The following is a 23,881-nucleotide window of genomic DNA, read 5'->3' as shown; positions in this document are numbered from 1 at the left end:
TATTTATTAATCAGCTGATCGCCTTCTGTGGTGGTATGAATGACACATGACTCTGACTACATTCATTATGTGCAGTGAACGTAGGTCATCACGTTGTTCTAAAATCTAAATACCGTATTGTTTCGTAATTTTTTCTAAATTTTTAAACTGTTTGGCGCTGTCAACATTTTGCAAACGCGTTCAAAATTCTGTAGAACAACCGTTCGGTACAAAATTCTGAGATGACGAACGCCTCGAAGAGAAGAAAAACTCCAACAAAGCTTATGGTAAGGCAGCTGTTTATTTTGTGTTTATTAGAAGAACGTTATCCGACGTTTTCTTTTTTTTCCTTTTTAATTCACATGTATGGTTTCAGAGCAGGGATAATCACGACGAATTCTTGAATCGTATATCGAAAACGTTATACTATGCGAAATTGCCAGTGAGTGACTGCCTCAGTTTTCCTGTTACTGGTTAGTGCACAATCAACAAGTACTCGAGAGCTTCTTTATTTGCGTATTTCGCACTGTGCCTCTAAATGCAGCGATGCGAAGAAAATATGTTGTTTTAATTACACAATTCTATATTCACAATAAATCTAAAATAATGATTTGTAAGAATATCTCATCCTTCAATCATTTTTATTGTTTGAATATAGAAATTTTTAGCAATTTAGCAATATTACGCAATTAATTAAACGATTTCTATTATTAAAGATTATACAATTAATGTGTATTTTTAGAATTGGCTGCAGAACTTTTTACCGAAGTAAAAAGTGGTCAAACACTGGAGCGGTTGGATATAGAGGAAGCTAGTAGGATTTCTAGAAACGCGTGCGTTTCACCATGCTGTCTTGTATTGGCTTTATTGTACTTAGAAAGACTGAAAGATTGTAACCCAGAATATTTGCAACGAGTGGCACCTTCTGAATTGTTCCTTGTTTCTTTGGTATTAAGCGACTGCATCTGTTGTATAAAGTTTTACTATCTTATCTTACTATCCTTGTTGTTATTACAGATGGTGGCCAGTAAATTTTTAAATGACGAAGGAGAGGAAGATGAAGTTTTTAATACTGAATGGGCCCTCTCTGGTCACCTGAGTATATCACAAATGAATCAGCTGGAAAAGGACTTTCTCCAAGCTATTGTAAGTAAACTACAGTACTCGTGTCTTTTACTGGCTAGCATTAATAAGATTTCCATTATATTCAGGACTGGACGGTTTTTGTTAACAACCAAGACTTCTGGGAAAGATTACAAAGACTAGAGAAAACTATAGCTTACAAGGAAGCACAGAAAAGAGGCTGGTTCTCGTATACGGAATTAAATTGTTTAATGAATTCGATGCAATTGCTGACAATTGCTAATGCTGTGATAAACATATCATCAATTTGTTTGGCAACATATACAGCGGGGATAGTCACTTTATTGGGATCTGCTTTTGTTGCGAGCTATTTGCCGGGAACAGTACTGAGCCCGCGGCAGACGACAAATTCGACAGACGTGACAAGAATCAATTTAAATCCAATTGTTGATATGCCATCCACAATGATTGAAGATGTACCAGAAGATGTTTTAAGAACAGACTTTATAACTACTTCGTCTCATTGCAACGAATCTCAACAAAACTGTGACAGCATTGACTCAAATGAAGTAGTAAATGAGCATTGGAAATGGTGGCTAAACTCGGTCATGATTTGGTTACCGATACATTCGGGCTTGGAACCAAAAGAAACGTTACACACGATAAGAAACGACATTGAACACGCGAACACGTTTATAACATCTACAAATTTCGTGCTTGATACCAAAACACTGATAAAGGATACAGACAAATTGGATGTGAATTGGAAACAAATCTTGGGTATAGATTTGAATCTTCTTTTGCACAATTGGAGATATTATGCAAACTACGTCACGAAAATAACACTTGGTTATCATCACTAATGATTAAACAATCACATTTCTAAAATTATGATAAGGACTTTTCGTGCTAGAAAGATTAAGAGAAAAAGTATATATTTTTTGTACTAATTCGTAAACTCATAAAGGACTTCTATACTAACAAAGTAATTTTTTCAATAAATACATAGCATAGATACAGATGCATTATTTTTTTAAAACTTTTACAACCTTGGAAGTTTTCAGGTTAAATTAGTAGAAGGAATTGTACCGAAGAAAGATGCTAATGGTACACCTATGACTAGTGCTATTAGTACAGTTTTGATAATACATTTCTTTATACATATTCATACATTAAATACATGTAACAGTATAGACATTATTCTATATTATATTACAGAAACGCTATGATTGTCATAAATTAAAATTGCAAAAAAATTACAAAAGCTTCATTTGTATTATACAGACTATATAAATGGATGGTTCGTTTTTTATATTATTACACCTTATTACAATTCAAAGATAAATATTAGTACCCTTCTAATAAGATTAAAATGTTTAAACGTCTAATATAGATACCTTCAATCGTTATGATGAAAATAATTAAAAATAGGTATAGGTGACATCCCAATAAGACAGCCAATTGTAACTCCTATAACCCGTCCCTAGAGTATTTTATATATCATTGTATTTTGTTAACTAAAGTAATTTAATAGTATAATGTTTGTAAAAAAAAAAAAGGTATAAATAACTAAGATGTCATACCAAATTTGCAGCTAGTTTTGTTCTAGGTAGATTTAATTCTATGGTAGTGAGTTTTGGTGCTTCAAATCCAATTTTTTGTGCAAAAAGTTCTACATAATGTACAGATCCAATTCCTATTATGTCAGACACTGTGTTTCCTAATGCTGCAGCTGCCATGGTCGATATTGGAAATTTTTTGTTTAATATTATCTCGATTTGATCTCCCTGAAATTAGCGACTTACATATTGAAATATAAATTTTATAAGATTATAATACGTACAGCAATAATCATGATGAAGTTGTCAAGAAAACCAAACCCGATGAACGGAATTGCATTCGCGATTGCAACTGCAAGAATACATTACCTAACATTATTATCATATCATTAACTCAATATATTTTGTAATTTCAAATTCAGAAATTGTCCTATTAAATATTTCACTACTCTATATAATTGAATGTACAACTTAAAATTTTCGAATATAATAATTATGAAATATCGTACCTAATATTAGATTTTTTGTGGACGGTCCTGGAACATTTTCAACTGTAACGCGAAAGAGCAACATATAAATGTACGTTCTTTAATAAAAAGAAAATATTGCAAAGTGTAACTAATGGGAAATTCTAACATCAAATTACTTAATTATGAAAAATATAGTCTTCATGTTACTTACGAAACATAAAGCTGTTATCGTTCATGCATTTATTTCTTTGTTTAGATATTATGTTGACTTAAAAAGCATTTCTAGGTTCCAATAATTTTCGATTGTTTTATGTAATAAAATACTTGCTAAAGTCCATCGAAATTTTATTTAATGAAACGTTTATGAAAATCCTTAGGACTATTAACTAATTAATCAAGTACACACGAGTTTAGGAAATAAAACTTTATTCAAATAAAAGTACATTCTTTTTATCTAACAAATATTTACATTTAAGATTACTATTGTAGATGGTGTAACATCTATTAAGCGTATAAGAAGAAGTTTTGTGCAATACTCTTAGCAACATATTCGGTAACACGAATGTAGAAAAGGCATTCTCACAACCATGCAAGCTTGTAAAAGTTTGATAGATAAATCAACTCAAATGGTAAAAATTATTTTCGTGTAAACATTTTTTATTGCAATTATTAGTGTAGGAAAAGTAAACAAAATAAGTTTTGAAGAAGCTAAATTCTCTTTTACGTGTTCCTCCAGTTATAAATCATGCTGTGCTGTGTTCATTATTGAATCAAATAATTGAATATAATGTTGTAAATGTATTTGTATTACTTAACACAATTATAGGAATTAAGTTATTATTGTAATTACTAAAGAAATATTGGTATTTAACCCTAGGATCCTTAAAAAGAGAAAGAAAATGTTTAAATTTCAATTATTTTCATTGTGTAAGAAATTCTTAAGAAATTATAATGATACCATGTGCAAGAAAATATGATGCTGGTAATCACAGAAATAAAAAGGATAACAAATCAAACAGATGTAAGTGAAACATTCTTTTATCCTAAATAAATAAAAATTAATTTAATGCAAAAATATAATATTATTTTTTCCTTGATAGAAACAATTTTTTTATAATAAATTCGTAAGAATTCTAGGGTTAAAATATATTTCTTATAAAGAAACATGTATACGTTTTTTATAAAATTAAAAAATTATATGCTATCTTCTCTTACCTAGGAATAACAACAGTAATAATAACAATGTATAAATACTTTACATGACTTTAACAGCTTTTAATCTAGTATAGAGCAATCTTGTAGTTATTAGATTAAAGATATTAGCAAAAAATGCACATCAAATGTAGTATATTACCTAAGTGTGACTCTGTGGATGTCTTTTTTTCAAATATCCAGAAAGTTCAGTCAAAGTAGAAGAAGCAAGTGAAGAAATTAGGACACATAAATTTGAGAGAATGTTTGACTCAACATGCGTTAGACTTACATCGTGACATCCATATAGATTGCGATGAAAGGAAAAATTTTATACTGTTAAAGTGTAATAGGAAATCATATTGATTCACAATATGATAAATAATAGTTTCGATTTATTTTAATTATTAGTATGTTATATTATGCTAAGTTGCCATTAAATTAGATTCATTAGAGCAACATACTGACAATATAAAACATTTATTAGTTTTACCTTCATATTATAAACTCTGTAAATTAATAATGATCAAAATTAACTAATGCTTTAATGTTCCTACCATACTTTCGCAAGAGCCAATCATCAGGTACTCGACAATATTTGCCAGTAGCATCCACATCACCTAAAGATGATATTTTTGTAGGTCTACCAAGTTTGTTGCACCACCGCAAAACTGCTAGCTGACCTTAATGAAAATAATTAACAAAGTTGAAGCAATTTGACGTACTTAATGATAGTACTTGGTCCTGATCAAAGTAATTACTTTGGTACTTAGCCTTGTCTTCATCTGACTTGCATTCCTCTATAGCCTTGAAGATAAGATCGCGTTCCTCCGTGGTAAGTTTAGAAGCCAACTCTTTTGCTTGTTGCTTCGTCAAATTACCGGACATATTTTCTACTTTGCTTTTATCAACACTGTGACATGTCCTCTGTATAGTGTAAGCATTGGTCGCGAGAGAGATTGACAAACATTTTCTTAACAGACAATTGTTGAAGTGATATTGCTTTCGATGACAATGATACAGACGCGATATATTTCTACCAAAATATACACATTCCTTCGGAATTAAAAACGCCTGTCTAACGAACACCGTAACCGTCATATCTATCACTCTTAGAGCTATGAAATAGAAAATCCGACAATTCGGTTTTATTCGAAAAAATAGGACACCGGACTATGCGAACGTGTACAGCATTAATGATTAAGATCAACACTGAACCGCGTCACAAAGAAAATGTTTCAAGTATAGATTTTATGATAAGTAATTAAAAAGCAATAAATACAACATATCTTGAACAGAATCGATCTGTAGCGATTCAAGCCTGCGCCACTACTGGTCACGTTCGATTTCGATGATGACGACATTGATGACATGTATCGAATTCTTGTACGGAGTACGTCAGAATAGAGTAGCGTCAGTGATCATGAACAGTGTAGATCGGTAAAATGAATAATTAATTTTTTAATTATCATTTACAGTGATCTCTCGGTGTAAGAACAATATCCAGGAGTAACGAGGTACTTGAATTGAAAGAATGCCGCGAATTGTTGTGCTCTCATTGGCTGATGATTTACTGTTGAATCGTGCTGCCCCCATAGTCAAAGACAAAAAGAGGGATAAAACGAGTGAGCAAGATAGCAAGACTTCAGCGAAACACGCGCGCGATATTCGAATTGTCAGGTGACCAGTGGTCAGTGACCAATTGAACATTGGTCAAAAGTCAATTGATCAGTGGTCAGAAGTCAGTTGTCCAGTGGTCAGTGGTCAGTCTACAATAGTCAGTGATCAGTGATCATTTGAACGGTGAAGAATGGCGCCAACCGAACGAACGCGCGGTAAGTGTAAGACCGCAAGTATGGCAAAGTAAGATAAGCTATCGTACTTGCGCGGAGTTGGATGCGCAGTAAAATGGGGGGGGGGGGGGGGGACATACGAGCCAGCTTAAGGAGTACGAAATGTGTAGAGGATTAGTGCCCCTTACGGTATAAACGACATTTTCCTATCTAGATCAATCAGTACATATGGCTGTCAACGTGAGAACGAAATTGTCTTAACTGATCTTAACAACGCCGAGCTTGATCGCTGTTTTTCAGTTAATCAGTTAATTGTGCGTTCAAGAACAGAAATCTGTTTCAAGCATATTATAACACGTTGTCTCCTGTATCTTCGAATTTACTTGAACTCTGTCGTCATCGGTTGGGTACATACAGTGAGTGAACAACTGGCGATTACATTGAGTCACTGGAAGCAATTGTCAATTTAAGCCCATCAGAAAAAACCGAGATTCGTCATAATGTGTGCGAAAATGGCATTTCAGCACCAAGCTGGCACGGCTATGAAGTGCCTAAGTGTACGTAGCATGTTTTTAATTATAATATTCATATACTCGATAAGTACTAATTCGTAAATTATCACATTTCTTTTGGTAGACGCCCGTAAAATTTCGTATCTTACACTATCTTCATCTACGTCTTTGAATAACAAGTAATTCAAAAACAAATTATATTACGCTATAGCTTCATAGTTCAAATAGTTTATTATGAAATGATTTCAGTATAGCGAATGACAATTAGTACCATTATTAATTCAATGTTTGAAGTATTACCATGTTTCTTTTAGATACCAATCACATTGCACAAGGAAACGGAAGTCAATGAAAATGGAGAGAAGGTAATGAAATGTGGCTTCAAGATTGGTGGTGGAATTGATCAAGACTTTAGGAAAAGTCCACAAGGTTATACAGACAATGTAAGAAATGTTATTAGACTATCCAGTGTTGTCATGTATTAGTTAGTCGTAACGTATAATTTTATATAACTGGCTCTTGCATTATTTTAGGGCATATATGTAACCGAAGTCCACGAAGGATCACCAGCAGCAAAAAGTGGTCTTCGGATGCATGATAAAATATTACAATGTAATGGGTATGATTTTACCATGGTCACTCATAAAAAAGCAGTATCTTATATCAGAAAACATCCAGTATTAAATTTATTAGTAGCTCGCAAAGGTGTGACCAGTACTTAAATACCAAATGAAACGTTTACACAATATGAGAGAAGTATTTATTTCACTTAATACATTAACAAAGTCAATTTATTTGAGCTACATCTCTGCCAAATATCAGATTAGTTTGTAGCCAATAGTAAGATTATTTTAATTATTGAAAATTGAAAGGATTGAAATTTGGGTATTTTATCATTGACTGTAATAAGTGTTCAATATCCTAATTCAGAATAGAACAGAATAAAATTAATTGGATCGCACTAGGTGATTAGTTAAAACGTTTAATTTGCAGGTGTAATATTCATCTTTCATTGCAGTAGAATTAGAGTACTAGAACAATAGATTGATATATATGTATAAAAATCCTGTTATGGTTTGTTATTGTTGTTAAAAAGAATAATTGTATGGAAGTGTTTTCCTTGTAATGCCACATGACAGCTAGTAATGCTATTTATCATGTATAACTATGCTTGAAGAGAACATAATTTACATGTGCCTGCTTGAATAATGTTTATTGTATATCAAAATTACAATATTTCGTGTGCCAAACAGTAATTACCATCATGGAATCCATATGAACAATTCTTACCACCATGTATATATTTATACATAAGACAAGTTTCATAGAGAGAGAGAGAGAGAGGTTTAGTTGAACAAAAAAAATACTTCTTGTTTAATTAGAACGAAGGAAATAATTGTATGGATGAGAGTCATAATATTTTAATTCATTAAGTATTTCTATATTGTAAAATATAACAAAAATGCCAAAGCATAATGAAGTTACACTAGTTTAAATACACAACAGTACTTTTTACAAAATTTTGTATGCTATTGTATGTCAATGTATTATTGTAAGACAAGTACAGAATAACTTCGAATTTATGCATTTAAACTATTGCATTTAATAATTGAAACAATCATGCAATAAACGTTGTTTTTGATACTTTCGATAAGTACCGCATTTTTTGTACACGTAACATACACGAATGAGCGAGGATATGTGACATTTCTGTATTTTGAACTATTTGTAAAACGTGTTTTGTTACTTGCTCGAATGTATACAAAAAATAATTCAGAGTGGATACTTTAATATTAATAGAAGAATTGAATTTTCTATTTTGTATAATCTTTTACTTTGACCAGTAATTAACATTTTGATGCATTTCTGAGTGCGTTTTTTAAAAAATAAGGGAATCAATACTGTATTCCACGTTTTTCGAATTGGCTTCAAATGTACAATAAGTGAAACAAAAGGGAAAGTTCCTGTGACATGTACGGCTTTCTTTTGTATCCTTGTATTTTTAATATATTATAATTACAGTGCAAAAAGTCGAATCGTTTTATAAGAGATAATATAGTATGTTATCGTGTTTTTATAACTAGTCTGCTAATACGAATGTTAAAAAAATAAAGATGAATTCGTAGAATATAAATTATTATGTGTGCGACCACTATGCATGTACGTAGCTATCTAAGATTCTTTGTATAGAGCCTCAATTAAAACAAAAAATTACATGCATTAGTCCAACCAATACACAAATCTACATTTATATAAAAAGTATATGTTATTTATTATGAGAAACCTGATTAATATAAAAAACTGCGAAAGAATGTGTGTGTGTTATTTAATTTAAGCGTTTTTACTCGTTCAATAACGTTACATTGCAATGTATCTTATAATGTAAATAGATTTTTTACACCAGTATTTCTTATAAAACATAATTGATCTTGTACTTTTAGATTTACGAGGCTGTGTGAAGTCAGTCGTATTAATAAATTAGATTTGAAATTCTTAATAAAATTGCAGAAGCTCAATCTGTCATTCACCAGATTACGAATTCGAAATAGTTACTTAATCTCCCAGAAGATGTCGCTTTTATGCCTTTCCCGCGATCTTCGATATTGTGCGTACTTAGTAATTCGCTGATTGTCAGTTGGTATTGTAAGAAGTCACGGGAGAATTTAAAAGTGCCGGTTCAACTTTTTAATTATATTATTATAAATTAGTATTAAACCGAGGAAACTGTGACTACCGAGTGATTAGCGTCTAGAAGCTTGTAGCGAGAAGAAATGTGAGAGGTACTTTTAAATTCGCTTAAAATTTATGTTCCTTTAGAAGGAAAAATCGATTGGTCCCGTTTCACCAAGGAATCCTTCCAGAGCGTAAATCAGTCGGACTTATAGTTCGAATTTTATTGTAGTAAATTGTGATTCGATAAATTTACATTTTCTTTCAAAGTAACTATTGATAACAATTTGGATAGTTTAACCGCGTTGAAGCGTCAGTCTTAGATTGGAGAACATTTTCCAAAAGATACGCCGATACTTAGGCGTCATCACTGTATGCCTGTATCACATTCAATCACGTGACAGTACATCCGTCATTTTAATTTCTAATAATTCAAATCGTACATCGCACGGAATACGATGTTTGATTTCGCTTTTCTTTTCAATATACAAATACGTATAGAAATATTTTTTTCTTTTATTTTCTAACAAAGAACGAAGAAATACTGTGGCGTTTGTATTTATATTCTTTTTTATATTTTCTGATTATTTGAGAACATAAAATATAGTCTATATAATAATTTATAGAAACTATTAATTTGAAATTACAGAATTAAACATTTTGAAAGGCATTTATGCAAACTTCTTTTATGTTACTCAATGAATATCTTTCTTTAGTAATTAATTGATCATTTTATACATTATAAGTATACAAATTTGATACATATGTTTGGCAATTGATTTTTGTAATAAATCCATAAATTACCATATATTTCTTATAAAGCACTATAATGAAGTGTATTGATGAAATTATTGAAAAGAATGATGTCTAAATAAAAAATGACAATAAAATAAGTGTTATATATTGTTATATTAAAATATCATAATATTACAGGAGTTGTTATATATTGCAAGTCGAATGGGTCATACTACCTCCAAAAACAACTATTACAATAATCAGAAGTACACTAGTCAGGTATATATGTCTTAAAATAGTTATAACCTCTACAGATTTGTTTAATATTTGGAATGTCATAAATATATATTTACTGATATTTTGTTCAATGGGTGATAAATGTTGTATTATTATTTTTCATATAGTATAGTCTCAGTGATCTAATTGGTGGAAGTTGTGTTGGAACCACACAATCCTCGAATAAAGAATCTAAATCATGGTCCCGTGTTTCGAAGAAAAGGTATTATTTTTAAACTTCTAACTACTGCAAATTACAGAGTGAATCTAGCAATAATTTTGTAATTTTTAGTTGGAGCGAGAGCATGGTATACAACTCAGTGGATACTTCAAAAACACAATGGCCAGTATCGCGTTCTCAAGCCATGTTCCTTCCAGAATTTCAAATAAGACCAATACCTTTGCAAAGTAATTGTAAGCTTATGTGTGTAATAGCTAAAGGAGCTTATGGCAAAGTATATAAAATTTTGAAACAAGATACTGGGCAAGTTTATGCTTTGAAAGCTATTAGCAAAGCCAAAGTTGTTACGGAAAATGGAATAATGCAGGCAAAACAGGAAGTATGTAATATAATATTGAACATTTATGTATCTGTTATTAACATAACTTAAATTAATATTCTCTTTCAGGTTGCCATACAAAGGCTTGTTGGTCACCATCCATTTATATTAAATTGTACTCATAGATGGCAAGGGAGAAAGACATTATACATATGTATATTTATTTTCATTTTAGAGTTGCTATCTATGATTAAATATTATCTAATACAATTCTCTGATTTTAGTAACCGATTATGTTGGTGGAGGAGAACTATTTTCACTGGTTGAGGAGTGTGGTGCCCTGCCTGAAAATGTAGTTAGAATATATGTAGCAGAAATTGCTTTAGCTATTGGTAAGTGTATTCGATCCTGAACTTGTGTATAAGAAACTTTATAACATTCTTCATATCTAATTACAGATTTTTTGCACAATGTTGGGGTGGTGCATAGAGATATAAAGGCAACAAATGTTCTTTTAGATGTAGAAGGACATGCTGTGATTATTGACTTTGGTTTAGCAAAATGGTTAACTCATGCTGAAAGAACAAATACACTTTGTGGGACACCTGAATATATGGGTAAATATCAAAGTATCATTCAAGTATTTGTTCTTCTAGTGTTAATACTTGTAAGTGATAATATTAATTATACATTTTCGATTAATTACAGCACCAGAAATACTGAAGAAACAATATTATGGACAAGAAGTAGATTGGTGGTCGCTTGGAGTCCTTGCCTGTATCATGCTGACAAACCAGGTATGTGATATACATGTATTTTTATTTTAGGCTAATTAAATGATATTACAATTGTATACATTCTCTGAATCTATTTGAATTTGTACAAATTCAATCGTATACAGAGCATTAAATATTATATAATTTAAGTTTTGGTTCCGTCAAGATAATAATAATTATATTTATCTTCATAAAGTTAGAGATATCCTTTCCTTATAACTATTGTAAAGGAACTGTACATCAACCGACTCCGTGGCGCAACGGTAGCGCGTCTGACTCCAGATCAGAAGGTTGCGTGTTCAAATCACGTCGGGGTCAATTCTTTTTTTTTTATTGCAAATTTCTATTTTTTCACTATTTATTATATTAAAATAGTTACATTAATTTTGTAACAATTAAAATATAAAATATATATACATACGTATATAAATATATTTGTAAATTACTGTATAAAGAATAGTAATAAAACAATAAAATTACGAGTACACTTTAATTAATTATTAAGAAATTGTCGAAATATCTTAGACGCTCCGAAAAATATAGAAATTTGTACATATACTTATATATACATTAATAGAGGCATTATGTACTTCAGAGTATATATTAACGATGTTGAAAACTTACAAATTTAAAGTGTAGCTGTAAAATATTAGAAAGTATAAATTGCAAAGAATGTTACATAGATATTTATAGAATCGTGCGACAGATTTAAGTATATCGCTAACAGAATTAAATATGTTGCATCACCGTTTTCTTTTCCCTTATGTTGTTATAGTTTTCTGTAAGGTTCAATGCTATTAGTTGTTGCTGTGAAATGTTGATGGCAAAAAGTCGCTGTCCAATAATTAATAAAAAAGAACGCCCCCGGGTGGGCTCGAACCACCAACCTTTCGGTTAACAGCCGAACGCGCTAGCCGATTGCGCCACGGAGGCAGTTGATTCTCGCTTTGGTTTTATCCTTATTACAGCTGTTTCTATTTTCTTCGACTTTTCTGTTTCATTTTGAACAGTTGTTTAAACTTAATCACTTACAATACTTATATTTCGCCTTGTATTTTTTAATAGTACTTATTATCAGTACTAATTTTGCCGATTTTAACAAGATCAAAGATAAAATGTGTTTGGAGTTCCAAACACTGCCAGGAACACTGCCAAAGAAAGTGCATATTGTTATCCATAATTATTTCTGTTCTATGAATCTCGCGAAATTTTCAGAATGCGCCTTCTTCGAAACTTAATCTAAGGACTTATCAGTAAGATTTTTAATAATCAAAAGATTATTATTATTATTGCTTTATATTACTTGGAACGATTTGTCTCACGATTGTAAAAATCATTAAAATAAATCCTCAGGTACGAATAAAAAGCAGCTGTCTACTAATCTTAGTGCTAAAGTACTAAGTAATGGTTGAATGGCATTCAGGCTGTGCGACAATGATCGCAAACTTTCTCCGATGAAGGAGACCTATCTTGTTCGATAAGTTTGTATTTTAGTACGAGTTCTATTCGAACTAAAATGTTTACTTTGAAAAACTCGTTGAAAAGGGTTTTTCCTACGTTTCGAATAAAACATGTTAAAACAATTCGAGAAAAAGTTCACCCTCGACTTAGCAGCGCCGTTCGACCGGCCACCAAAATGACGGTCACGGTTTTCAAGCGGTGAACGGTTTTCGTTCGCGATCGTATCCGCGCGTCACGTGACCGATTTTCCCGCGAGCGTTCTTTGGTCGCGATATCGCGGCGGGTCTCGTTCGCCGATCTTGCGTAAAAGCTATGCGTGGACTCCGCGACACGAAGAAACCAAAGAGAGCCGTATCCCGTTCGTTGCAAAACCCTTCACGCCTTGACATTTCGCCGGGTCCACTCACCTCTGCTGTCCTCAACTGTTTACAAAAGCGTGCGCGCCGTAGACAAGCTGGCTTTTTCATTCCGGCCTGCCCTCCCGATGAGTCGGTGCATCGCGATGCACCCGCGAAGAGAAATGTCGTGGTCGTGCGGATTGCGCGCGCGGAGACGTGACACGACCGATCGCGCGAATCTGCCGCGCGACTGCCGATTGCGCAATCGCGCATTCCCAAAGTGCAGAGGGGCACACGGATTCGTCGCGCGCGACGGGTATCCTTCTCCTTCTCGAAGCTAGAATCGATTTCCTCCTCGAGCCGATTCTTCTTCGACGCAGAAGATACAAATCGTTCCATTCGCGCGACGTCCGACGAATTCGCGAACGATCTCGCGTTGCCAGTCACCGCTGCACGCCGCGATCGTTATGTCAACGATCGTGTCGCACGGTGTGCTCGCATGTGACGCTTATTGACTCGCTTGTTAGCATACTGTATCGCCCCGAGGCTGCTCCTTTTTTTTTCCGCGCGTCGTTGCGACGCTCGTAATTGCGACGATCGGAATGCGCGCGGAATCGATGGTAAGAACGACGCGTCGGTAGTTCCATCACGATGTTCGGCTACCGATGATCGCCGCGTGTTTGCTTAAACCGGTCACGATCGTCACGGCGAGCGCGGGTCGGATGGAATTCGATCGAGTCGCTAGACGCGAGCGAAAATAGTTTTCTTCCGTCGACGGAATACGCTTGGAATGGGTGAACACATCGCTGAATCGTTGTTTTTTGTTTTTGACAGTAATAATAATTATTATTATTATAACGATAGCAATAATACAAATAATAATATTAATAATAATAATAATAGCGGTACTGGTACTAAATCGTAATAATAATAATATTAATAATAATAATGATACGTATCTCTAAAAAAAAAGACAGAGTCGAGCTACACACTAATTTATTGGGATGAGGTTGTGGTTGTGGGCGAGTGAGGATTTTGAGAAACAAAAAAAAAAAAAAAAAGAAAATACAAAGACATAGAGGAGGGATAAAAAGAAACTTGGGGGATTTTGGGATGAGGATACTAATCCAGGGGGGCCGGGTCTCGTCCCCGCGGACAAATCGCAGTGTCCGCCGGGACGAATATTCTACGGTCGATTTCCGTGGCGTGGCGCCATCAATCGAAACCCTGAAGGGTGGCCACGTGTTCCTGATGGGCGTGTTTCGCTATCCCTCACAGCCAGGCAGCACGTGGTCATCCTTGCCCCGTTATCGATGAACATTGGCATTCTGTTTCTTTCTTCTTTTTTTTTACCTGTGTTTTCGTCGTTCGTTCGTTTGTTGTTGTTTGTTTTTTTTTTTTTTTTTTAATCGTTTTCTTTCTTTTTTAACTCGGAATTGTAGCGCGCCGGGGATGTTTGGACCCTGCCACAAAGTGATCGAACAATCTCTCCCATTCACACCGATGCTTTCACTCTCGTATCCTCTTTCTCTCCCGTTCCCGTTCACGCTTGCTTTTACGTACACGCGAAGAGGCGCCTTCCTCTCGCTTCTATTTAACCAAAAAAGGGGGAAGAACTCGCACGCATCCTGTCGCTGGGTGGTCAACGCGGTGTTTTGTTATCGATAAACTTGCGAGCTTGAGTCGCTCTCGTTGATGTTGCTGCTTCTGGGGCTACCGTTGCTGTACGTCTTCCCGCGCCGCGACACGAAGTTACCCGAACACCTTCCTGAGCTCCTGGGGTTTGGGTAAGAGCTCGGGCTTAGGGTCGGCGGGCTTGGCCTCCTTCTCCTCGGAGGACTTGTCCTCCTCGCTACTCTTGGACTCCTTCTTCTCGCCCGACTTCTCTTCCGAGGACTCCTCGGACTTCGCCTCCTTCGCGGCGTCCTGCTTCAGCGGCTCCTCTTTCTTCTCCTCGACCGGCGCGGCCTTGGCCTGGGCCGGGGCGTCGACGGCGGCTTCGCTTTTCACCTGGCTGGCCTCCTCGGGTTTCGCCTGCTCGGCCGCGGACGCGGACGCGGGCTCGGCCTGGCCGCCGATCAGGGCCCTCTTCGCTTCCTTTGCCGGCTGAAGGGCGTCTTCGGCCTTCTCCTCGCTCTTGACGGCGCCTTCTCTGAGCACTGCTGGTGCCTCGGCAGCGACCGGCTCGACCTTCTCGCTCTTCGGGGCTGGCTTAGCTTCCTCCAATGGTTTCGCTGCTTGCTCCGCGGGCTTCTCGGGTTCGGCGGCCGCCGGCGACTGTTCGGCTGGCTGCTCGAGTTTCTTCACTGCTGGGACGGCTTCCTCGGCGTCGCGGGTCACACGGTCGGGCTTCTCCTCGGCCTTCTTCTCCTGCGCCTCCTGGGGTTTGTCGGCGAGCTTCTTCTCTGCCACAGCTGCCCTTTCCTCGGAGGACTCGAAGGTGTACGAATCAGGCTGCTCGTTCTCTTTGCTCACGGAGGACTTCGCTTCCTCGAGCTTCTTCTCCTCCTTCGGTTCCTTCTCGGCGGCGGCCTCCGCGTTGCTCTTCTCGTTGTTCTGCTCGGCGCTCTTGCCCTCGACCAGCACTATGGATTTCTGAAACGTACAAGAATCGTTCGGTGAGATCATTGTTGTCGAGGCTGGAAAAAGAGTCGTCTACGTCGATGTAACACTCACGGTCTGCTCGGCGGGAGCTTCAGCGGGCTCCTGCTTGGGCTCCTGAGGCGCGGCCTGCGCCGTCTCGAGGGTCTCGGAGGCTGCCGGCTTCAGGCTCTCCTCCTCCTTTTTCGGTTCCTGTGGCTGCTCCGATTTTGCTTCCTGGGGCGGCTGCGGCTGCGCTAGCGTGGCCAGCACGTCGGGGAAGTTCTCGTTCGGCTTCGCCGGCGGCTCAGCTTGCTTCTCCTCGGGCTTCGCCGGTGCCTCTGCCTTCTTCTCCTCGGGTTTCGGCGGTGACGGGTTAGATGATGCTTCGCTCCTCAAACCCGGCTCTGCCACTGGCGTCGGCTCGGCCTTCGCTAATTTCGGGCTCTGGTCCGGAACGTCGGTCGGCGAGGCGGACGACGGCGACTCGTCTCGCCTGTCCAACGACTCCTCCACTCCTGCCAATGGCAATACTTCCACCACCTTCACCACCGCCAGGCATAACAACACTGTCACGAGCAGCTTCATCTTGATATCTGTAAAACAAAAAGGAACGTTCGGCTCTATCCATGGGACAAGTGTTCTCTAAACTGATTATCGTTCAAAAGCTGAGTCTTTGTAGATTAGCGGATATATTCGTTTTGTTCTCGGGTATGATTAATTTGATAATTATCGAACATGAGTTTAGTTGTTTAATCTTGAACGATTCTCCTTCGGGAATTAGAGAATTAATTCTATCCAAACACAAGCGAAAGCGCAGCGATTGGCCAGCACACGGTAACTCTACCTACTGCCGCACGTTTTTCGAACTGCTCCGTGCAAGATACAGGTTTCACGGACTTAACCGGCTGCGCCAGGCTTTTTCGTTTTATCCGCCGAACACCGGTAGAATCGAAGCGTGAAATCGCAAGAACGAGGCGCGAGGGCCGCGTTCGTTGCGCAACGATTTACCTTAAAATCTGGACACGACGAGAGAGTCGCGCGGCGCATAGAACCGAGGAAGACGACGAGACTGGGGCCGAAGACTGGGCAGGAGAGAACGTAACGACGGGGGGAGAGGAAACGAGCTGCCAGGGGACGTTTCCTCGCAATCTTCCAGTTAAGAGAGCGGACGTGAGGCGAGCCGGCTCTCTGCCGGCACTTGGCATGAATGGAGAACACGGCCGCGTATGAATGGGCCGCGAAACGAAAAGCTATGACCATCGGCCGGGATGAGACGGGGGAACGGTGTGGACGGGACTGCGAGAGGATGGACAAGGGGCTGCTGGAAGATCCGGCAGGAAGGAGAGGGACAGGTGACATTGAACCGAATGCATTGAATAAGGCGAGCGTCATGGAGCTAATGACAGGATGCGTGCCCCTCGCGCTCGTTACGCGCGCGGCCGCGCGACGACTTTGCTGAAGCGCATCTTTCTTCGTCGTTTCTCTCTCTCTCTCTCTCTCTCTATCTCGTCTTTTCCATTCCGCGGAAAGATGAACGATTAGACGCTCGCGTGTCGGAGACGTCGTCGTCGCGGCGGATTTAATCGTATCGAATATGTATCCCGATGCTCGAGGACAGCCAGATAAGCGAAGGTAGATTGGAACGCAGCGAGCACGTTGAACGATTCAACGGATAGATACGAGTTGGAACGAGACCCGATTACCCTTCTCTGTTTTTTTTCTGTTTTAATAATCGCGAACGGGTCTCGTTCGATGCGCGAAGGTTGCGTGATCCACGAACGGAAAGTGAAACATGGGTGGGTCATCCGGCAGTCGTGGTAACGGATGGAGAGACTGCGCGGTTCGATGCGGTCATCGAAATTATAGACATTTCGCTTCCAAATAGCCCGTTGTCGCCGGATCGATCACGATCGATGCGAACTGCGCTCGCTGCCGAGTAACATTAAATCGTTAATTTATTTACTCGACGACGTTGCGCAGCTTCTGATCGAGAGACACGTTGGTTTCGAGGCGAGGGAACGAATCGCGACAGGAAATTACTTATCGAATCGGTTGCTACGGCAGCGTAAACCGATTCCGCTACGTAAATTGGTATCGCTGCGATCGTGGAAGCCTCGAACGACCATCCGTCTGCGGTGGGTAAACGGGAAACCGGAGACAATCGTCCATGCGACACCATCTCATCGTCGAGCGTAACCGGCGAGCGAGCAATCGGTTATTCAAGCTTATGCCTCGACGGATTAAATCGAATTCGCGATTTATGTGTCGAGAAATTATGAGATTTTTATCATCGTATATTTTCAATCATTTAATTGGATTTTAATAACTATTTTAGAATTTACTAGGGTGTTGTTTAAATGAGCGCGATCAATGCTATAATCGCGTAGAGCTCGAATAAACAGTGGTTTCTAAGAGATATGGTTTGGGTGTAGTTTGAGTTTCTACTCGGTGCAATTTTGCCAGTGTCGAAGACGGAAAGACGAATTTTTTCGACCCAGTTTAATCGCGAAACGGCGTCGGTATTCCTGGTCCGGCGACAAGGGGGAACGCGACGCTGACGAAATCGTGGCCGGGCGCGGGTCCGACCGGCTGGTAGACGCGTAAAAACCAAGTCCCGGATAGCATTCTCTCGGCACCGAGCTACCGTTGAACGACCTTCCGTTCGGAGGTCCGAGTCCGCGGCCAATCAAGCGAGCAATTTGCATCGGGAGGAAGCTGTCCTCTCGTTGCGCGGGTCGAGAACACGCGCGTTCCCGAACGTTCCGTCGCCCGCCCCCCGGGGGCAGAAATCGGGCAGACGTGTTTCGTGACCGCGGGGAGGAGAGGGGACACAGCACCGGTGTGCACCGGCCGATCGACAAAAGGACGAGAGCCGAGCGCGAGCCGCGCGTGGACCGCCTTATTTGTATATCGCGGCTGCCGAAAATTGCGCAAATCGGACGGGACGGGGGACACGGGACAGCGTGTCGTTCGTTCCGTTGTGTCCCGCGGGGACACGCCTTCTGGAGAACGCAACCGTGGCGGAATGCGCGCCGCGCTGCGAAGGCGAAACGGAGAGGGCAGGACGCCGATAAAGAGGGAAAGACTGGCCGACAAGAGAGATCAAAAGTATGGCAGCGGCCGAACGCGGCCAGTTTTTTTTGCGATCCCGTGGACGGGAGGGACACGACGGGGCCACGACACGGTCCGATAGGGGATGGACATCTGAAGAGCCGCGAACGCGAAGAAAGAAGCAACGATTTTCGAAAAAGTCCGCGCGGTCCAGTTCCAAAAATGGAATATCGTTATGATATTCCGTTGGAGCGAGCGAAAATGATTCGCGAGATCGTTTTCGATGAAAGGACTCGAAGCCTTGTTACGAGCGGACGGTCGGCGTCGCTGATTGCGGGTTCGGTTGCGCGGCAGTAACGGAGAGTTGACGTTTACGTGACATTTTTCAATGGCCGTTCAATGGCGCGGCTATTTCGCAGAGTGTCGCTCGGAAGCCGAAGATAATTGGACCAGGAAGAAAAACAATGCGACGATACCTCGCGGGGGAGGCCTCGGGCACGGACTTGATGGGGAGGATATGCCTGTGAAAGATGATGGCCACCCATTACCTTATCAAGATCATCAGAGATACAATAATGGCAGCGTGGTTACAAAGAAGTTGCGGTCCATCAAGTGGTTCACCGCTTCACAATGCTTTCTGCTTCCCTTCTATCTCTCTCTCTTTTTCCCTCTCGCTATCTCTCTCTCTCTCTCTCTCTCTCTCTCTTCCTTGCCCTCTCTCTATTCTTCATGGCCCGCGATCTATTGTCGGCTCTATCCTTTTCGCGATTGTCGATCTAATCTGCGTACATTGAATCAATTGGACGGAGAATGCGGCGCAGTTGACGCGAACATGCTAGAACACCGGTCGCTCCGATCACTTTTCAGCGACGATCGAACTCGAACACTGAATTACTGCCGTAGGAAAATTCTAGTCAAATTACAGCTTTCCCGGATACACGATTTTAAACGATTCCGACTCGCGAGGCTTTACTCCCTGCTTCGAACATTTGAAACAAGCATCAACCGAATGGAAAGTGCACTCGAAACTTTACCGATCTCATGCAACGAACGAACCCGAGAGCCCCTCGGCTCGTCACCGTTCGCACCTCGTGTGTCGCAGTTAATCCGTAGATCGGCCAGATTAGCTGGGGGCTAATTAACCGTGAGGAAACTCTCGCTGGTCGCAACGCAGCGCTAGGGGACGGGGTTGGAGTGGGGCGGTAGAGAGGCCGCGGAAAAAAGAGCGTTCGCGTTGCGAGAGGAAGCGAAGAATTACGCAAACCCGGGTCCCGCGCCGCTTGTGAAATCCGCGCGAATTATATGTCCCGACGATTATTCCATTTGCTCGCGCGTCTTTTTTCCCCTTCCCCGCCGCCTTTAAATCGCGGATTTCGTCGACCGCGCCGCGACGTTTCACGGGGCTCGTGTTACGATGACATCTCGGATTATCCCGCTTGCGAAACGCGGAGGCCGTCGTTCGAATCTTCCGCGATGAGGTCGAAAGCGATCGCTTTGGAAAACGATCGCCTGAAAGCCGAGATCCCGCGACCCCTCCCCCGCGTTTCCCGAGACAACGACGACAAACAGAACCCCTTCCCCCGGTTAGACTCTCGCGGCGGAAAGGACGAAGGAAATTGTAGATATTGTTGCGTGGGTACTCACGTCTTTGTCCCTCGGTTGGTTGAAACGTGTAACCGAAACAGCAGCCTCTCTGGTCGTCGACTCCAATCGGTCGGGGCTTCTCTTCCTTGTTTGCTGGCTTTTCCTCGCGGCGACGGGCTCTCTCACCGATCCGCAGAAACCGTGTGTTACCGGTCCAAACAGCGAAACCGTGGAAACGTTCCGGCCGTTAAACAGCCAAGGACAAAAGAGGGCCGAGAAGTGGTGTGTTTGCGCGAGTGTCAACCCTGTTGCGGTCTCTCTTTATCTCTCTCTCTCTTTCTCTCTGTCTGTCTGTTTTTCAGTCGCGCGCGTGCGATTACGCTCGTTTTGCGGAGGAACCGTTCGGTTGGTGTTCGGGATGAAGGTTTGGGTCGTGTGTCGAGATGGAATCATCCGGGCCCCGCTTATATACCCATTTGCCCACCATCGCCGGCACGGCTGCGATCGCACCAGGGGCCCCGACCCCTTCGCCCGGCCAGCCTAGGGGCCCCTCTTTCGCTCTCCTCTTCTGCTCTCCGTCCCGATAAGGTCCCTCGGTCTATCGCCGTCCTCCTCTTCTGCCGTCCGCCCCTCCCCGCCGCCGCCGCCGCCGCCACCGGCGGACACTCCTTCTTCCTCTCGCTTCGCCGCCACTGCGCTCCCTGCGCTCGCTGTTCGCTTTTCCTTCTTCCTCCCTGAGAACCACCGATCGACCGACCGACCGACCGGCTGTGCCGGCCGTGTGTTGCACGCCGATTCCTCTCTACGCGGCCCACGCCGCTACGAGAGCAAAACGAGCGCCCGTGGCCGGGGCGCGATCCTCCGACGATTTTCCAACTATCGTACCTCGAGGCCCGTTGGATCATGCACCCACGACACGCTGCCTCCGTGGATGCCGCGAGCTCCGGGGAAAGCCCTCGAAGGGTCCTACTAGGCTGTTGCGATCGCCGGCCGATGGTGCCTCACACGCCGGAATCGGTTCAGTGAAACGGCTCGGCCGTTTAGGGCTACCCCCCGGGGAACGAGAGGATTCTGTGACCGTTCTGAGAGTGGCCGGGAACGTGACGAATTATTTTGGTGAGAAACGGCCAGTGATCGCTTCGCCGCGCGTATTGTGGGCTCTATTTTCTTTCGGAGTCCCTCGGAGTCGTGTCGATAGATCGCTCTCGTCTCGGAGTAGATTGCCGATCTCATGCGCTCTCATGCAGTGATCACGAGCGGATGCATCGGCCTAGGAAGATTTAGTTTAGTTCTCGCGGCTTTCTTTCGCTCGGTGGTTTCGCCGCGACGGTTCCCACCAGCTGACAGCTTCCAACGATTCGAGAGGTTTTTCAACAGCCTTCTTTTAAAAGACTATTCTTACGGGTCGGGATCGTGTACTAATCCTAGATAGACGTTGCGTTTGATGTTACACCGAGCGAGCTATGAGTCAGATGTTTAGTTTCCGTCGAGCCGACATGTTTTAAAAACACTCGCCCAATGTGATTCAGTATTGAGAGGAAGTGCAGCGGCAGCGCGTTACGAGCCCGATAAACGTGAAAAGGACCTTGATGTTTGACCGCGATCAGAGTGGCGACGGTGGTGCTAGGACACCGGTCGACTCCTTCAAACTCTTTCCGACTACTCCATTTTTTTAAATAGTCGTCCACGTATTTTTTGCTTTCACATCGTCTCGTTCTTCGAATCTAAATCCGATAGTTAACATTTAATAGCGGATATTAAGAGAAACGAAAGTCTTTGGTTCTTCCCAATTCTTCCAATTCAGGACGCGTAGGAAAATCTCATGAAAAATTTTGAAACAATCGCATCAGAAACTTAAAATGCTCGCCTACAAATCTCTGTCGATGGCAAAGTTTGTAAAATTATCACTGATAAAATTGCGCTACAATTTGTGCGCTGCTAGTCAATTTCGTATAACACGATCGAAGGTGGAAGAAACCAGGCGACCGGTCATCAGTGTCGGCGACGCATCAAAATGGAGGACGCCGCAAGCACGAAAGCTCGTGACCGGCGCGAGCTCCTCCGTCTCTGATAGAATTATACCGTTCGTTACGTAAAGCGGCTCCTCTTATTGTGTTGTCTTCATGCGAAGAATTATCGTTGATGTGACCTCTTAACGTGTAAGGGCAGACACCGGGGGCCAGCGAAATTTCGCTCGGCGTTACGTGTCTTTCTCTCGTCCGCGACCGAGGGGGGCACGGATCATCTTCTCAATGAGCGCGAACGAATCGTCTGGTACGTGTTCGGCGTGCACAAACCAGCCCGAAACGCGCCGTTTTCCTGGATCTTGGCGGAAGCGGGCGTGAATTTCGCCGCCAGCCTCGTGTCATCGCGATTTCACGCGGTGGACGAGCTCTCGACGATTTTTAAACGATGGAACATCTCGTAAAAACTCGTCCGGTAATGGAACATTCGTTTCCTCGTTTATCAGATCTTTTCGAAATGAATTGGTTCTTCGATCGTATTGATCTTCGATCTAGTGAATTTCTCACGCCAAACTCTCAATCTCGATTTATTCGTCAGGTGTCTTTAATTCAATCATATTTGTATTATACAAGATTTATGTTAATTTCTTCTATATTTCCTAGAGCTATAAAAATGTTCCTTCGGACTAACTTCTTTATTCAAGTGAATATATTAATAGAAGTTGTAGGAACATTGATTATTCCAATCTAGCAACGTAAATCAGTTGATAGTGGATAGTAGACCTATCTCAGGGAAGATGTGTTATTTAGGAGCTTCTTGCCTCTTTTAATAATTTAACAAGCTGAAAATAGTACCTTGATATTCCTCGCTTTGTCTACCGCTTTAAATCGCACCGGCTTACTTTTATTGGTTAAGATGACCGGTGCCATATTTCTTAATTTAAAATTGTCGAAATTACAAAGCGTCTTTAGCAGGAAATAATTTAACAAATTTCGTTATCCAAGCACGGGTTACCGTAAAAATAAGTCTAAATAAATTCTCGTAAATTTTATAAAGCAGCCCATGTCAGACACCTTCGGTACTCTGCAACTGCTAAAGATATCTCTATATTTAATCTACAGGAAGATCAAGGATCACGACAGGATTAATATAAAACTATAGCATTTTTCCATCCATTGCCTCTTACTTGCTATGCCGTGCACGATGTCCTTAAACAGCGTTCAGGCGTATTTTCCTGAAATTTCCAGCGATCGGCGGAGCTCTAAAAAAAAAGGAAGGCCGCGCGGGCATCGATCGCGATCGCTCGATCGCCGATCGCTCCCAGATGACGAGCCCCGATGATCGGGCGTGAGTCA

General features: G+C 41.0%; 5 protein-coding genes and 2 non-coding genes across 9 annotated transcripts in view; 4 read left to right on the top strand and 3 right to left on the bottom strand.

The window, feature by feature from the left end:
* The first annotated feature begins 28 nt into the window (after nucleotides 1-28).
* LOC144474360 (protein CNPPD1) lies at nucleotides 29-2,077 on the top strand. The gene is made up of 5 exons (XM_078189123.1): nucleotides 29-266; nucleotides 356-452; nucleotides 722-927; nucleotides 997-1,125; nucleotides 1,191-2,077. Exons 1-5 carry the CDS (start codon nucleotides 222-224, stop codon nucleotides 1,923-1,925), a joined length of 1,212 nt encoding a protein of 403 aa, XP_078045249.1. The 5' UTR covers nucleotides 29-221; the 3' UTR covers nucleotides 1,926-2,077.
* Nucleotides 1,858-5,694, bottom strand: LOC144474361 (uncharacterized). 2 transcript variants are annotated; one of them, XM_078189125.1, is made up of 6 exons: nucleotides 5,044-5,694; nucleotides 4,840-4,965; nucleotides 3,131-3,157; nucleotides 2,906-2,973; nucleotides 2,646-2,849; nucleotides 1,858-2,545 (listed from the first exon to the last, which is right to left on the bottom strand). In XM_078189125.1, the coding sequence occupies exons 1-6, from the start codon at nucleotides 5,381-5,383 to the stop codon at nucleotides 2,462-2,464; spliced, it is 849 nt and encodes a 282-aa protein (XP_078045251.1). In that variant the 5' UTR covers nucleotides 5,384-5,694; the 3' UTR covers nucleotides 1,858-2,461. The 2 variants fall into 2 exon arrangements, with proteins under 2 accessions (XP_078045251.1, XP_078045250.1); XM_078189124.1 differs by having other exon boundaries at nucleotides 3,131-3,172; nucleotides 5,044-5,693.
* Nucleotides 5,695-6,247: 553 nt separating this feature from the next.
* Nucleotides 6,248-9,165, top strand: LOC144474184 (tax1-binding protein 3 homolog). The gene is made up of 3 exons (XM_078188827.1): nucleotides 6,248-6,632; nucleotides 6,902-7,030; nucleotides 7,121-9,165. The coding sequence occupies exons 1-3, from the start codon at nucleotides 6,576-6,578 to the stop codon at nucleotides 7,307-7,309; spliced, it is 375 nt and encodes a 124-aa protein (XP_078044953.1). The 5' UTR covers nucleotides 6,248-6,575; the 3' UTR covers nucleotides 7,310-9,165.
* A 62-nt stretch (nucleotides 9,166-9,227) lies between these two features.
* S6kl (ribosomal protein S6 kinase like) overlaps nucleotides 9,228-23,881 on the top strand; it is a 34,408-nt gene continuing 19,754 nt past the window's right edge. For both annotated transcript variants that reach the window (XM_078188826.1, XM_078188825.1), the window contains exons 1-8: nucleotides 9,228-9,367; nucleotides 10,191-10,271; nucleotides 10,397-10,491; nucleotides 10,561-10,828; nucleotides 10,898-10,982; nucleotides 11,053-11,160; nucleotides 11,227-11,385; nucleotides 11,477-11,565. In XM_078188826.1, the coding sequence (XP_078044952.1) occupies nucleotides 10,215-10,271; nucleotides 10,397-10,491; nucleotides 10,561-10,828; nucleotides 10,898-10,982; nucleotides 11,053-11,160; nucleotides 11,227-11,385; nucleotides 11,477-11,565 (861 nt within the window). In that variant the 5' untranslated portion in view covers nucleotides 9,228-9,367; nucleotides 10,191-10,214. The remainder of the gene's footprint in view (nucleotides 9,368-10,190; nucleotides 10,272-10,396; nucleotides 10,492-10,560; nucleotides 10,829-10,897; nucleotides 10,983-11,052; nucleotides 11,161-11,226; nucleotides 11,386-11,476; nucleotides 11,566-23,881) is intronic.
* On the top strand, nucleotides 11,791-11,862 carry Trnaw-cca (transfer RNA tryptophan (anticodon CCA)). The gene has a single exon. It is a non-coding gene; the product is annotated as a tRNA-Trp (tRNA).
* Trnan-guu (transfer RNA asparagine (anticodon GUU)) lies at nucleotides 12,404-12,477 on the bottom strand. Its single transcript has one exon. It is a non-coding gene; the product is annotated as a tRNA-Asn (tRNA).
* On the bottom strand, nucleotides 14,719-21,016 carry Bnb (bangles and beads). The gene is made up of 3 exons (XM_078188670.1): nucleotides 20,622-21,016; nucleotides 16,020-16,519; nucleotides 14,719-15,938 (listed from the first exon to the last, which is right to left on the bottom strand). Exons 2-3 carry the CDS (start codon nucleotides 16,509-16,511, stop codon nucleotides 15,096-15,098), a joined length of 1,335 nt encoding a protein of 444 aa, XP_078044796.1. The 5' UTR covers nucleotides 16,512-16,519; nucleotides 20,622-21,016; the 3' UTR covers nucleotides 14,719-15,095.

The sequence above is a fragment of the Augochlora pura genome, chromosome 8, assembly GCF_028453695.1.
Source record: "Augochlora pura isolate Apur16 chromosome 8, APUR_v2.2.1, whole genome shotgun sequence".
Classification (NCBI taxonomy): Eukaryota; Metazoa; Arthropoda; class Insecta; order Hymenoptera; family Halictidae; genus Augochlora; species Augochlora pura.
The sequence above is the reverse complement of the archived record's forward strand: the minus strand, read 5'-3'. Positions and strand labels throughout refer to the sequence as shown.